The 16,567-nt window shown below is 46.3% G+C and overlaps 1 protein-coding gene across 1 annotated transcript in view; it reads left to right on the top strand.

The window, feature by feature from the left end:
- Positions 1-16,567, top strand: part of LOC106580848 (sodium/calcium exchanger 2) — a 96,373-nt gene that overhangs the window by 58,395 nt on the left and 21,411 nt on the right. Inside the window, 5 exon segments of the mRNA XM_082966537.1 lie at positions 6,932-7,416; positions 11,901-12,038; positions 12,360-12,587; positions 12,805-13,146; positions 13,562-14,017. Of these exon segments, the coding sequence (XP_082822663.1) occupies positions 7,027-7,416; positions 11,901-12,038; positions 12,360-12,587; positions 12,805-13,146; positions 13,562-14,017 (1,554 nt within the window). The 5' untranslated portion in view covers positions 6,932-7,026.

Raw genomic sequence — 16,567 nt, 5'->3', positions numbered from 1 at the left:
GGTAACTGGCTGTAAGGGAGTGAGGCGCAGGAGAGCAGAATTTGGGTAGCAAACGGAGCCTTTTATTTAGGCGAACAAAACACACGGCACAAAGAACATTAAACACAATACGGGTTGATATAACCCAGCACAACCTGTCTAATGTGCACATACACGAAACAATAAACAATTTCACACACAGACATGGGGGGAACAGAGGGTTAAATACACGACAAGTAATGAGGGAAATGTAAACCAGGTGTGTGGGAAAACAAGACAAAACAAATGGAAAATGAAAGGTGGATCGGCGATGGCTAGAAGACCAGTGACGTCAACCGCGAACGCCGCCCGAACAAGGAGAGGAACCGACTTCGGCGGGAGTCGTGACAGTACCCCCCCTTGACACGCGGCTCCAGCAGCGCGCCGACACTGGCCTCGGGGACGACCCGGAGGGCGAGGTGCAGGGCGATCCGGACACAGACGGTGGAACTCCCGCAGCATTGAAGTTGAAGGGTCCAACACGTCCTCCACCGGAACCCAGCATCTCTCCTCCAGACCGTACCCCTCCCAGGTACTGAAGGCCCCTCGCCCAGCGCCTCGAATCCAGTATGGAGCAAACGGAGTACGCCGGGGCCCCCTCGATGTCCAGAGGGGGTGGAGGAACCTCCCGCACCTCAGACTCCTGAAGCGGGACAGCCACCACCTGCCTGAGGAGAGACACATGGAACGAGGGGTTAATACGGTAATCGGGGGCAAGCTGTAACCTGTAACTCACCTCGTTCAGTCTCCTCAGGACTTTAAACCGCAGACCCAGCTTCTGGCAGGGCAGGCGGAGGGGCTGGTTTGGGGTCGAGAGCCAGACCCAGTCCCCCGTTGCGAACACCGGGGCCTCACTGCGGTGTCGGTCTGCGCTGGCTTTCTTGCGCAGCATGGTGCGCTGAAGGTGAACATGGGCGGCGTCCCATGTCTCCTCCGTGCACCGGAACCAGTCGTCCACCGCAGGGGCCTCGGTCTGACTTTGATGCCAAGGCTGAACACTAAACACAATACGGGTTGACATAACCCAGCGCAACCAGTCTGACGTCCGCATACACGAAACAATAAACCATTTCACACACAGACATGGGGGGAACAGAGGGTTAAATACACAACAAGTAATGAGGGAAATGTAAACCAGGTGTGTGGGAAAACAAGACAAAACAAATGGAAAATTAAAGGTGGATCGGCGATGGCTAGAAGACCGGTGACGTCGACCACCGAACGCCGCCCACCGAACGCCGCCCGAACAAGGAGAGGAACTGACTTCGGCGGAATTCGTGACAATATTCCATTAAAAATCAGCCGTTTCCAGCTACAATAGTCATTTACAACATTAACAATGTCTACACTGTATTTCTGATCATTTTGATGTTGTTTTAATGGGCAAGAAATGTGCTTTTCTTTCAAAAACATGGACAATTCTAAGTGACCCCAAACTTTTGTATGGTAGTGTATGTCAGTGGCTTGGCCGTATTACTAGAGATTGAAGAGGGATTCACAGAATTACATCGATCCTCCAATCTGTTTGCGCTTTCACATCTGTCACACTGACTAAAGTGGCCTGAACAGCATGGTCTAAGCAGTACAGATCTCCCTGAGCAAGTGTTTGATGCAAAGTTTGGAAGTGGAAACTTGTGTGTTGACAAAGCTACACCCCCCCCCCCCCCCCCCCCCCCCCCATCCCCAACCCCCCCACGTGCTGGTATGATAATGGATGCTCAACCTTACAGGTTATCTCGGGTAGGAACTCAACAAAGTATACAAGGGCTTTTCTTTTACAGTGTGGCGGGCAATCCTCAAGTCTAATATCCTGACTCCCTCACCTCTCCACCTACTCAGTTATCTGGTAAGGGCCTCCACCTTAGAATATTACAAAATAATCTGCCTGGCTAAGGCATTGACTAATTCCATTCAAACTTCAACCAATAATTTGCACAATCACTTAAAAATCTCTCATTGATGACACAGGGTTGTAAAATAGTAAGGTAAACAGGTAGAATAGTCCCAATTATTATCACAAATCACACAAGCTGTATGATAAGCTGATAAATCAAGATATGTCCAGCGCCCTTATCTACACCTTGTTAGGCTACCAATGCACAATTTTTGGTCTATTCAAATTTTATGAGAAGCACGGCTTTTAATAACAAAAAAATGGGGTCTTACCTCTCTTACAATACAAACAGTTTTTCAATGGTGATAGAGAACTCTAATCCACTACTTAGATCTATCAGTAAGGTAACCTTAAAGATTACTTCTAGACTTGACCTAAAACTTAACAGTAAAACAAAGTAGAATATTAATAATGAGTAATAATAACAATAATAATAAACTCAAAATATAAAGCCACAGCAATGCATCAATGACCAAGGCATGAATGAGCGTAAGGGACAGAAAGATCTAAACTCCTTATATACCTTACAGCTTCACTTACATTTGTACATTCTAGTCATTTAGCAGACGCTCTTATCCAGAGATACTTACAGTTAGTACATTCATCTCAAGATACTGTAGCTAGGAGGGACAACCACATATCATAGGCATAGTAAGTACACTTTTCCTCAAAGTAGCTATCAGGAAAGGGTTGGTTCAGGTTAGGTCAGCTTTACCACAGTTTAATACATTTCATCCATTCCTTCCATAACGTGCATATTCTTACCCAACCTTAAATTAAGCAATATTAAACATTCTTGTAGCATCTATCTCTGCACCCCATCTAACCACAGGACATCCTCCCCCTCCGTCCATACACATGCTATAGGCCTTTTACTCCTTAATCAACTTTTTTGCCTACTTGACACTAGCTATCACCTGACTACAGTCGGGTACCATTGACCCAAGGCTGGGCACATACTCTAACTCTGTGTCCGTGGGTCCGTGGATGTGCACAAGCGCAAACTTCTGCCTGATGCATGCAAGCGTAACCAGAGTGGTGCCTCTTTCAGTCTCTATGCCCAAAAATGGACTTCCCTTTCTTAGCGCTCCGGTTAGGGGGCCACCCCAGACCAGACCAATTTATTTTATTACTTTTTTTTTATTTGACCTTTATATAACTAGGCAAGTCAATTAAGAACAAATTCTTATTTACAATGACGGCCTACCCCGTGTCACGTCCTGACCAGTATAAGAGGTTATTTGTAATTGTAGTTTGATCAGGGCGTGGCAGGGGTGTGTTTGTTTTGTATTGTCGGGGTTTTGGGGTTTTGTTCTATGTTGTGTATTTCTTTGTGTTGGCCTGGTATGGCTCTCAATCAGGAACAGCTGTACATCGTTGTTGCTGATTGGGAGTCATACTTAGGTAGCCCTTTTTCACCTGTCGTTGGTGGGAAGTTGTTTTTGCATTGCTGTGTGTAGCCTGCAAGACTGTTTGTCGTTCGTTCTTGTTTTGTTACGTGTCTCAAATAGAAGTTAAATATGAGCACTCAACCCGCTGCGCCTTGGTCTACTCCATACGATGGCCGTTACACCCCGGCCAAACCCGGACGACGCTGCGTCAATGACTTATCCTAATCCTTCATAAATCTTCAATTATAATTAAACAGCAATTTTCCATATTAACTCTAATTCAATCAAGTCTCCGTCCCAATTTACTTCTTCTCATGTGTCTCTGGATTCAATGTTCATTGTCAATGTTCACTGTCCTCTGTGCTTCGTGGTGAGTGTGTGTGTATGCAGGTCACTGCCTGCACATCTGTAACCACAAAGAGCTTCATGTCACATAAATGTCACAGGTCACATAAATGTCACAGGATATACTGGTTCAAGCTGATTCTTCTTGACTGTGTGTGTGTGTTTGTGTACGTGCAGGATTGTGTGTTTACATCTGCTTTTGAGCGTGTGTGCGGTTCAGCAGTTTTGATGAGGCAGCTATACATGCCCCAAGTCCCGCCCCCAGACCCAGCCTAGCCAATCGGGCTGCTTGAAGAGCCCTTCCCCACAATACCCAGCCCCAGAGGACACTAGTCGTCCATGAAAGGCAGTATGCTTGTGATGAAGAGTCCTCCTAGGCTCTTTGTTTCTTCCTCTCTTCTCTCTCTCCTTCCTCTCTTCTCTCTCCTTCCTCTCTTCTTTTCTCTCTCCTTCCTCTCTTCTCTCTCTCCTTCCTCTTCTTCCCTCTCTCTACTTCCTCTCTTCTTCTCTCTCTCCTTCCTTTCTTCTTCTCTCTCCTGTTCCATCTGTGATACATCACCCTCCCAAACCTTCACCAGGTCGTCATGGAAACACTCTGGCCATGCTGAGAATATCTATTGACGCACTCATCATAGCAGGACTACCCCACTCTTTCTTTTTTCTCTTTCCCTCTCTCATCTCTCTCTCTATGGTTTTCTCACTCTCTTCCTCTCTCGTCCTCTTTCTGGTCCTCTCTCGCTCTGCCCTTCTCTCTCTCCCTCTCTCTCTCTTTCTTTTTCACTCTCTCTACATTCAATTCCCCCTTCTCCCTGTCCATTATACTTAGTATCAGCAACCCTCCTCTCATGGACACCTCAACCGTCCTCTCATCGCATCTCTCATTTAAACATCTCTTCAGATTCCTTTTCCCTCTTTTTTGTCCTGCAGCATCCCTCCATGTCATCCCCCAGCCTCGGAGTGGCTCTGATTAACAGGTCACAGAGGAACACAACACAAACACTCTACTCTGAAATAGAAATTGCATCCTTAATGGCAGCATATTCCCTATATAGTGCTTTTCTTTTCACCAGAGCCCTATGGGCCCTGGTCAAAAGCAGTGGACTTGACATGAAATAGGGTGCCATTTAAGACCCATCCAGAGAGTGCTGCTCTCTGAACAAGCGCAGACCCAGTGTAAGCAGCCATCCTCCCCTTCTTCCCCCAGTGTCCCTCTCTTATTCTCCTGCTTGATATTCAGGTATGGTAGTGTGGTGCTGGAGGTGCAGTCTGGTAGAGTGCAGTACGGAAATGGGCTCCATCAGCTCTGCATCATTAGACATTCATCTATAAGCAAACACAGAGTCAGACTGGACTGTCAGCCAGAGGAGACAGAACACTGGCGTGTGTGTGTGTGTGTGTGTGTGTGTGTGTGTGTGTGTGTGTGTGTGTGTGTGTGTGTGTGTGTGTGTGTGTGTGTGTCTGACAAAATAATGTGTGAGTGAGCGAGTGTGTGTGTGCATGTGTGAGTTCAAGTGTGTGTATGTGTACAGAAATATCTTCTACTGTTGTCCGTTAAGACCAATTACATAGAATCCCAGACTGAGTATGACCTGCAGTAGCAACAATGCATTGCGTATAACCTGAGGTATTCCTCCTGCAAATGCATTAGATGATGGTTTTGTGGGCAGCCTCTCAATATAATTCAGAGGGATACTCATGACTATTCAGACATACACTGGCATATGTATGTTTGATGGATGTGTCTATAGCAGTACAAGCATGTAATACAATTATTTTCTGTCAGATAAATCCTACTTATTGTTGTCTGGTGCATAAATACTGTATGTCAAATAATACTGTATATAGACAAGTGTATTGGAATGGATAAGCTTTCAAGGGCTGCTCTATAATGTTAAAGCTGGACAGGCAACGTGACAGAGAAAGATAAAGAGAGAGAGAGAGAGATATGAAGAGAGAGAGAGAGAGTGCGTGTTTGCGGATTTGAGTGTATGTGTGTGCGTGCGTGTGTGTGACCAGGTGTCTTCACCCCAGGCTATCTTCAGCAGGTCTCACATTGTGACTGTAATCGACTAAACTGGCTCTCTGCTCTACACATTCTCCCTTACATATGGTGCTCACACACTGCTCACAGAAACTACACACAATACAATACATACAGATACATTGGGCTGTAAATGACACCTGGTGAAAGAAGGGTTGAATAACAGCGACTGTATACACACACATATCCTCATATACTGGACATTTGAGTGTATGTACAGGCCTAAAGTTGTATGTATCTGTTCAACAATTCTACTCACTAGCCCCATTCATCCCAAATGAAATGGCACCTTATTCCCTATGGGCCCGGATCAAAAGTAGTGCACTATATAGTACATAGGATGCAATTTGGGATTTAACCTAGTAGAACAAACAAGCAAGCAAAGAAACTAACTTTCTGTACATCCTGCTTCAAAAACACACTGCCAGTCAGCCATAGACCCTGACCCACTTTAACAGCGAGAGAGAGTGTGTTAGAGAGTTTCTGAGTGTCTTGCTGCTCAGTGTTCTGGCTCTCAGGGTCATTGTGTTCTCGACCGAGGGAACAGGTCTTTGTGGAGAGCCTGGTGCAATGTCACGAAGCCTGTTGTAACAGTGTCACAGAATCCACCATGAACTATCTCTCCCATCCAAACCCCAGCCTTCTCTCTCTCCAGGGCCAACATTCTCCCTCTTTAATGACAGCACTGTCGTCACAGAATCCGCCATTAACTATCTCTCTCTCTGTCTCTCTCTGTCTCTCTCTGTCTCTCTCTCTGTCTGTCTGTCTCTCCTGTCAATAGAAAGCAGAGAGCACATAGGCCAATCTGGGAACCTCCGACTTGAATAGCCGTGAAAAGTTTATAATTCATGATTCAGGGGCATGACGTTAACATTTACTATTCATGTGCATGTTGACATTTTTGTTCTCATATTGCAGTTGGAAACCTTCAACAGCAACTGGAAACAAGGACGATGGTTGAAAAAATGATTTATTCTATGTCAACTGCAGTAATACCTCATGATTCAGTTTTAATTTAGTAAAAAAAAAGATTTATTCTATGTCAACTGCAGTAATACCTCATGATTCAGTTTTAATTTAGTAAAAAAAAATGATTTTGAGGTAGATGGTTTATTTATTTACAGGTCCATGAAAGGCTGGTGTATGTTAGCTGCTGGCTACACCCAACATCTAACCAAGTATTGTTCTCTCTCTCTCTTTTCTCTGTCTTCTCTTTACTCTTCTATCTCTCTCTCCTCCTAGGTGAGCTAGTCCTACCCCTCCCTGCCACGTTGGCATCTTCTCCTCGTCTCTCTCTTCGTCCGCCTCATCCCTCTCTTCCCCCGGCATTCTCCACCATGGCACTCCTCCCCACCTCTCTTTCTGCCTCTGTCCCCTTCCTCCTCTTCCTCCTCCTCCCCCTTCCTTCACCCTGCACCCTGGAGTCTCTACGAGGAGGAGGAGTAGGAGAGGAAGAGAACCGCTCCATCTCTACCATGTCCTATCCCTCCATGTCTCCGGAGTTCTGGAGCAACAGCAGCACGGGGCTGGGCGGCAGTTCAAAGTGTTCGCAGCCGGTGGTGTGCAGGCCGGGCACCCTGCTGCCCGTGTGGAAGCCCCTGAGCCCCGGGCTGGGCGACCAGGTGGCTAGGGCCGTGGTCTACTTCACTTGTCTCATGTACATGTTCCTGGGAGTGTCCATCATCGCAGACCGCTTCATGGCCTCTATCGAGGTCATAACCTCACAGGTTGGTACTGTGTGATAGATTGACCCATATGATAGACTGTGTTTATGTAGAGTTGTCATTCACCACATGATGGAAATGACATAGAAATAGAATGAAGAGATTGTATTTTTACAGAGAGCTCTCCCACTCTTAGACCCAGTTGTTGGCTCTCCTCTCTCCCTAGACTACATTAACTGTCACTCAAACACAGTGAACATCGAAACAGGTTGAACATTCTATGATAAAGTCATTGTAAAACTCGCCTCTGCAGGGGTGATAGACATCAGTTTCTTTCTCCAGAAATGCCGCCTTGCTTTTCGGTGTTACCACAGACAGCTCAAATGAACGTGTTATTTCTATGTTTGGGTTTTCACATTTCTTGTAGTGACTGACTTTGGGCCCATATGGAATTCCAGTATTTACAGTATGTTCATTGAAACACATCCTGATATGCAGACTTAGTGTGTTAAATTATTGGTTAAATCTGATTTAAAGTTTGGGTAATTGGTTCAGATTCTAACATTGTTATGAATTAGATTTCTCTGCTGACAAGAGATAGTGTTGACTCAAGAAACTAAATAGATTCTAACCTTGGGTTGGAACCAGTTCAGGGAACAAAACTGGAAAATAACAACATTTTTTAAGGAACAGAACCAGGAACGACAGTGATAGATACGGTTCCAGAACAGAACCATTATTTTAAAAGCATGGGAACCGGTTAATAGCATTCTTTTACATACCGGGCATGTTTTTCTAGTCCCACAAAAAAATGCAACAAAGGGCCTATGCAAAGCCCTCACTCTGTCACTCAGAAACTTCTTCCAGTGTCTGCCTGCCTGCCAGCTGAAAATCTTTGCCAGTGTATGTGCGTGTGTAAGCTACCTGCCCCTCCCCCTCCGAAGCATAGGCTACTGTAACCTACTGACATTTCAGCGTGATTCAGAAGATTGGGAGAGAGCGTGCGGGCCACGGTGAGAAACAAAATGGTGCAATTTGAGGCCATGTGGCGGAGAATGATGCGGGCGCTGTTGATGGGGTTGTGAGCATGTTCGTCTGGGCAGGTGTGATGTAGTTGATGTTTGTGTGATGTCGTTTGTATGTGTATGTTTTGTATTGTTAAAACTAAAAAACTAAAATGTTAGAAAAAAAGATGATGGGAGAGATTTTTTATTAAAGAAGAATGGATTTTCAATGCTAGTTAAAAAAAGAACAGAAAAGAATGATATAAACAGGTACTTTTCAAAGTTTTGCTGCAACCCAGCAACAGTGGAACGAGACCAAAAAAATAGTGGTTCTGTTCAGAACGAAACAATTGGAAAATAATATGAGACTTAGTGAATTATTGATTCCATCTGATTTAAAGCTTTAGATAATTGGTCCAGACTATTTGACATTGTTATGAATTGGATTTCTCTGCTGACAAGAAACTGAAATAGAGTCTAGCCTTGGAATCGATTAAATAATCAATTAACCTGGGCAGTTAATAATTGTTTCATGAGTTATTAATCCATTTCAGTTTGTTGGGCCATCGAACACCATTGTGAATTTACTAGTTATCTGTTTGTAATATTGTCCTCTTTATAGCCAACCATGCTTTCAACATCTTTGTTCATAATCCCTTTTTCAAATTTTATCTGACTGAGCAAATTACACCCCATTTTTTTTGTAAGTTTACAATACGAGCATCTATCAGGAGAGTGATTTCCAGAAGTTCATCCATTATGAAGGACTTAGACCAAACCAGTGGCCTAATTGGAGTGTATTGTATTGTAACAGGGGGGCTGTTCCACTGTATGTCCTGAGGTAATGCAAGCCTAAGCACACTATGAGAGTGTCTGGATTTTATGCTGGCTCTCTGTGAGGGGGGATGGATGGAGGGATATGGGGATGCGGATGGAGGGATGCGGATGGGGGGATGCGGATGGGGGGATGCGGATGGAGGGATATGGGGATGGAGGGATATGGGGATGGAGGGATGGAGGGATATGGGGATGGAGGGATGGATATGGAGAGATGGATATGGGGATGGAGGGGGATGGGGATGGGGATGGAGGGATGCGGATGGAGGGATGCGGATGGAGGGATGTGGGGATGGAGGGAGCGGATGGAGGGATGCAGATGGAGGGATATGGGGATGGAGGGATATGGAGGGATATGGGAATGCAGATGGAGGGATGTGGATATGTAGGGAGGGATGGGGATGGAGGGATGGGGATGGAGGGATGGGGATATGGGGATGGAGATGGAGGGATGGGGATGGAGGGATGGGGATATGGGGATGGAGGGATATGGGGATGGAGGGATGGAGGGATGGATATGGAGAGATGGGGATGGAGGGGGATGGGGATGGAGGGATGCGGATGGAGGGATGTGGGGATGGAGGGATGCGGATGGAGGGATGCGAATGGAGGGATGGAGGGATGGATATGGATGGAGGGATGCGGGGATGGAGGAATGGATATGGATGGAGGGATGCGGGGATGGAGGGATGCGGATGGAGGGTTGCGGATGGAGGGATGGATATGGAGGGATGATATGGAGGGATGGGGATATGGGGATGGAGGGATGGATATGGAGGGATGGGGATAGAGGGATGCGGATGGAGGGATGCGGATGGAGGGATGCGGATGGGGGGATGCGGATGGGGGGATATGGAGATGGAGGGATATGGGGATGGAGGGATATGGGGATGGAGGGATATGGGGATAGGAATGGAGAGATGCGGATATGGAGGGATGTGGATGGAGGGATGCGGATGGAGGGATATGGGGATGGAGGGATATGGGAATGCAGATGGAGGGATGGAGATGGAGGGATGGGGATATGGGGATGGAGGGATGGGGATATGGGGATGGAGGGATGGAGATGGAGGGATATGGGAATGCAGATGGAGGGATGGAGATGGAGGGATGGGGATATGGGGATGGGGATATGGGGATGGAGGGATGGGGATATGGGGATGGAGGGATGGAGATGGAGGGATGGGGATGGAGGGATGGGGATATGGGGATGGAGGGATGGAGATGGAGGGATGGGGATATGGGGATGGAGGGATATGGAGGGATGGGGATGAGAAGGAGGGATGGGGTTATGGAGGGATGGGGATGGAGGGATGGCGGGCTGGGGATATGGGGATGGAGGGATGGGGATGGAGGGATGGCAGAATGGGGATATGGGGATGGAGGGATGGGGATGGCGGGTTGGGGATATGGGGATGGAGGGATGGGGATGGAGGGATGGCGGGCTGGGGATATGGGGATGGAGGGATGGGGATGGAGGGATGGCGGGCTGGGGATATGGGGATGGAGGGATGGGGATGGAGGGATGGCGTAGCCATTTCCGTCAGTCAAATGAGTTAGTGGCCTCATGGGTGGAATGTTATTCATATTTTTCATAATTTCATCATTAATAAACATCAGGTTTCTATATCAAATGGTTTTGTTATATTTCATTCTTCTGTGATGATATAAGGGGTAATACTGGGATGCAATCTCAAAATTGAATACATTCCACTCTCTGACATGGTACAGATGTCTTCTTTTTTAAGCCCATAACCATGTGTGTGAGGTGGATACTTTTGTTTGAAAGTAGATTTGTTTAAGACTACCAAGAAACACTCTGTGTGACCCTGATTTAGCCCACTTCAGTAAAATTAACTAACCCTACATGTCAAGGTCACTGTAAATGTAAAGGAACCTGCAAGTAAGCATTTCGTAGGACGTTGTCACGCTTGTGTGTAGAAACGGACCAAGGCGCAGCGTGAGTATCGTTCCACATCTTTATTATATTGTGGAACTTAGCCAAACAAACAATAAACTATAAACAAAACACAAACCGTGACGAAAGAGGTGCAACATGTATTAACTCAAAATAATCTCCCACAAACACAGGTGGGAAAAACAACTACTTAAATATGATCACCAATTAGAGACAACGATGACAAGCTGCCTCTAATTGGGAATCATATAACAACCCCAACATAGAAAAAAGAAACTAGAACACAACATAGAAAAAATAAACTAGATAAACCCCCCAGTCACGCCCTGACCTACTCTACCATAGAAAATAAGAGCACTATATGGTCAGGACGTGACAGACGTTGTATACAATGTGTATCCCATTCATACGACTAATAAAACTTGAGTCTCCATAGCCCGCCACCTATCACTCCTCCATTCACTAGATTAGAATAACAGATGGTCCCCTTCCCTTCTGTCAGGGAGTCAGGGTCGTGTCCTCCCTGATGGTAGGATACTGTAAAATACCATCCGTCATGCTAATATGTGGAGAAGAAAGAAATCTGTAGCTTCCCACTACTACTCCCACTACCATCTCAGGCCTATGAGCAGTTGTTTTTTACAGTAACTGGCTAGATGAGATTAAGATATGTATGAGTCTGGTGGTCTGGTGGTGAGATACTGGAATGGTATGGGTAGAATAGAGTGATGACCTGTGTGTGAGCGTGTGTGTATGTATGCAGTGACCCCTCTCTCTCTGTCCTGTAGGAGAAGGAGGTGACCATCACCATGCCAAGCGGTGAGACATCTGTGGCCACTGTACGTATCTGGAACGAGACTGTGTCCAACTTGACTCTGATGGCTCTAGGCTCCTCCGCCCCAGAGATCCTGCTGTCTGTCATAGAGGTGGGTGTCGTGTCATAAAGACTCCCCGAGCACAACTCATAAGTGGGTGTCACATCAAAAACACTCCCCCCAGCGACAACATATCAGTATTGCAGTGTATACTAGTACTGCAATGAAGCTGAAAATGACAAAAATAAATGGATATCTACTTTAAAGTTATTGACAAATCTTACCAACATAACATTTGGCCATTTTATGACATGGCTTTTTTGATTTAAACTGCACAAAAGTTCTCCAAAAGGAAAAGTTCTCCAAAAGGAAAAGTTCTCCAAAAGGAAAAGTTCTTCAAAAGTCTTTCTCTCCTCTGTCTCCCGGTGTTAGGTGTGTGGGCATGGGTTTGAGGCGGGTGAGCTGGGCCCTGGCACCATCGTGGGCAGCGCCGCCTTCAACATGTTTGTGATCATTGCCATCTGTGTGTGGGTCATCCCTGAAGGAGAGACCAGGAAGATCAAACACCTGCGTGTGTTCTTCATCACAGCCTTCTGGAGTATCTTCGCCTATATCTGGCTCTTCCTCATCCTCTCTGTCATCTCACCCGGAGTAGTGGAGGTACACTTTTGTGTGTGTGTGTGTTAGCAAAAGTGTATAGATACTGTATGTGTGTAACCAAACAATCAACCCCCTTCCAGTTTGGATGTATGTCTTGTAATGGTCCTGTGTGTGTGTGTGTGTGTGTGTGTGTGTGTGTGTGTGTGTGTGTGTGTGTGTGTGTGTGTGTGTGTGTGTGTGTGTGTGTGTGTGTGTGTGTGTGTGTGTGTGTGTGCAGGTGTGGGAGGCCCTGGTCACCCTGCTCTACTTCCCAGTGTGTGTGATCCTGGCCTGGATCGCCGACCGACGCCTGCTCTTCTACAAGTACATGGCCAAGCGTTACCGCGCCGACAAGCACGGCATCGTCGTGGAGACGGAGGGGGACACAACCCCGAAAGGCTTCGAGATGATTATGGACGGAAAGTTCCCTCCAAGCGGAGGGGGGGTGGGAATGATGCCCAGTGAGAACTACCAGGATGGTGCCAACAATGCGACGGGCACCGTTGCCTACCTGCCCAACTCCAACAGCACCATGGTGACTGTAGAGAATACCAAGGAGCTGGACGAGAGCCGCAAGGAGGTGAGAGAGAGAGACCTGCTGTTAGAGCGATTCAAGAATGTCAGGGGGAGAGAAAGAGGGATACAGGTACAGTATGGATAGCGAGAGAGAGAGAGAGAGAAAGAGAGAGAGAGATAGAGGATACATTCATCCCATTCATGTACACCCACATAGGCCCTCTCAGGAATATATAAAGGCACAGTAGGGTTAGAGAGAGTAAAAAGAGATGAAGAGGATACACTCAGGCAGTTCATGAACACTTACTGTAGGTACTCACCTCAACCACACATACAAACACACTCAAGCAAAGGAGACTATTAAGAGCTACTAACGTGCTGAACCTACAAGAGTTACAAACTTTCTCTCTGTGTCGAGGTTGTGTGTGTGTGTGTGTCTGTGTCCCTCTTTTTTCACCCCCTGTTCCTCTGCCCCCCAGGTGATTCGCATCCTGAAGCAGCTGAAACAGAAGTTTCCGGACAAGGAGCTGGATCAGCTGGTAGATCTAGCCAACTACTACGCCCTCCTCCATCAGCAGAAGAGCCGCGCCTTCTACCGCATCCAGGCTACGCGCATGATGACCGGCGCCGGCAACGTGCTCAAGAGGCACGCCGCCGACCACACCCGCCGCACCGCCGCGGTGGACGAGGAAGTGGTCTGCGAGGACGACGACCTGGCCGAGTGCAGCCGACTGGCGTTTGAGAGCACCCACAGCCAGTGTATGGAGAACTGCGGCGTACTGAGGCTGGCTGTGGTGTGTCAAGGGGGCCTGGGGGGGAGCACCTTCTACGTGGACTACCGGACCGAGGATGGCTCGGCCAATGCCGGTTCCGACTACGAGTACAGTGAGGGAACGCTGGTGTTCAAACCCGGAGAGACCCGCAAGGAGATCAAGGTGAGGGGTCAGTGGAAGGGGAGAAAAGGAAACAGTAAAGTACAGTTATAATCAATTGTAGCAATAATCGTTGCACAACTGTGCTGCCTAGCAGATCCCCAGCTAGGTCGTTAGACCTGCTTGTCGGGGGCAGATCAAGACGTCACGTAATGGAAGGAGTAGAAAACAGCAGCAGAAACGAACTACCCTCTGAATTAGCGCCTGCCAGAGTCCTCTCTGTCCCGGATCAACTGTCTCATATATTTTAAAAATGTTTCTTTTTTTTTCTTTTTTCTTCACATTTTCAAACAGTCCATTTATATTTTCCAACGGGGCTATACATTTGGGTGAGGTTTTTTTCTCGCCTGAGTAGCCTCGTTTCACTGCCAAAAATAAAATTAAACCATCTAGTGTTCAGCGAAATAACAACACAATGTCAAATACAGGTAGCCTAGTAAAATAATTAACATCCAATCACATTAACCGTTACTTTCTCGCGGGAATTCGACTAACGGTCCGTATGTAGCCAAACGTAGCTGCTGCTCATTCCGTTTGCTCGAAAAATGATAAATGGTTAAAAAAAGTAAGGCGCGCGTCCATAGAGACACATACCGGCTCTACTTGTAGTACTGCACCTGTCAACGACACAAGTTGTTCTGTGTCCACGAGCACATCCAATGCTAGCATCAGTAATTCTACAATTGTTGTTAGTCCAGCTAGCATGGACACTGACAGTTGTGAATCTGATGCAGCCAAAGAGCTACTGCCCCCTTACCCGGGAAAGCACCGAACAACAGACGTTGGACCATTGAAGAGCCGTAAATATGATGAGAACTACATTGATTTGGGGTTCACTTATATTGGGAGTAGTGCCTTTCCTCAGCCACAGTGTGTTATATGTGCAAAAGTACTATCTCACAGCTCGATGAAACCTTCACTCTTGCACAGACATTTAGAAACAAAACATGCCAATTTGAAAAATAAGCCATGGGAGTTTTTTGAGCGAGAATTAAGACGACTTTCGAGTAGTAAGACATGTATAAAAGCAACAGATACCATTAATAAGAAGGGGCTAGAAGCTTCTTATATGGTGAGCTACCAAGGGGCTAGGATAGGCAAGCCCCATACTATTGTGGAGGACTTAATTCTTCCTGCTGCCATGGATATGACTGGGACAATGCTGGGGGAAAAGGACCAAAAAACTATACAGACAATGTCTTCATCAAACAACACTGTTTCATGATGCATCAGTGACATGGCAGGAGATGTTTTGAAACAATACCTGCTTTCCATACAAGACAGTGAATTATATGCATTACAGCTGGATGAGTCAACAGATGTGGCGGGCCTGGCACAGCTCCTGGTATATGTCCGTTACGTTTATGGGGGGTCAATTAAGGATGACATCCTCTTCTGCAAACCACTGGAAACCAGGACAACAGGAGAGGATATTTTTAAAGCACTGGACAGCTTTGTGACATCAAATGGACTTTGGTGGTCAAGATGTGTTCTTATCTGTACTGATGGGTGCAAAAGCCATGACATGGAGACATAGTGGAGTGGTAACGCGTGTGCAAGCAGATGCTCCCGACGACACTTGGGTAACACTGCAGCATCCACCGAGAGGCTCTTGCTGCCAAGGGAATGGCTGACAGCTTGAAAGATGTTTTGGACACTACAGTGAAAATGGTTAACTTTGTTAAAGCAAGGCCCCTGAACTTTCTTGTATTTTCTGCACTATGCAATGATATGGGCAGACCCCATGTAACACTTTTACAACATATAGAAGTGCGCTGGTTATCAAGGGGCAAAGTATTGATATGTTTTTTGAATTGAGAGACGAGCTTAAAGTTTTCTTTACTGACCATCATTTTCACTTGTCTGACCACTTGCATGATGATGAGTTTCTCACACAATGACGAGTTTATCACACGACTGGCCTATCTGGGTGATGTTTTTTCTCACCTGAATGATCTGAATCTAGGATTACAGGGACTCTCTACAACTAAATTCAGGCTATGATTAAGAAGTTGGAGCTCCTTTCTGTCTGCATTAACAAGGACAACACACAGGTCTTTCCATCATTGTATGATTTTTTTGGTGTGCAAATGAACTCAAGCTTATGGACAATGTCAAATGTGATATAGCGAAGCACCTGATTGATCTGATTCTCTTGGCCAGGTCGCAGTTGCAAGTGAGAATTTGTTCTCAACTAGCCTACCTGGTTAAATAAAGGTGAAAACTTTCAAAAAACGTAAAAAAATTGAGTTGGGTGCACAATTACGCAGGTACTTTCCAGAAACGGATGACACAAACAACTGGATTCGATTATCCCTTTCATGCCCTGCCTCCAGTCCATTTACCGATATCTGAACAAGAGCCTCATTGAAATTGCAAAAAGCGGTTCTGTGAAAATGTAATTTAATCAGAAGCCACTGCCAGATTTCTGGATTGGGCTGCGCTCAGAGTATCCTGCCTTGGCAAATTGCGCTGTTCAGACACTGATGCCCTTTGCAACCACATACCTTTGTGAGAGTGGATTCTCGGCCCTCACTAGCATGAAAACTAAGT

The sequence above is a fragment of the Salmo salar genome, chromosome 20 (genome assembly GCF_965601325.2).
Source record: "Salmo salar chromosome 20, fSalSal1, whole genome shotgun sequence".
Classification (NCBI taxonomy): Eukaryota; Metazoa; Chordata; class Actinopteri; order Salmoniformes; family Salmonidae; genus Salmo; species Salmo salar.
Note: the sequence above shows the minus strand (reverse complement) of the source record. Positions and strands in the feature narration are given on the sequence as shown.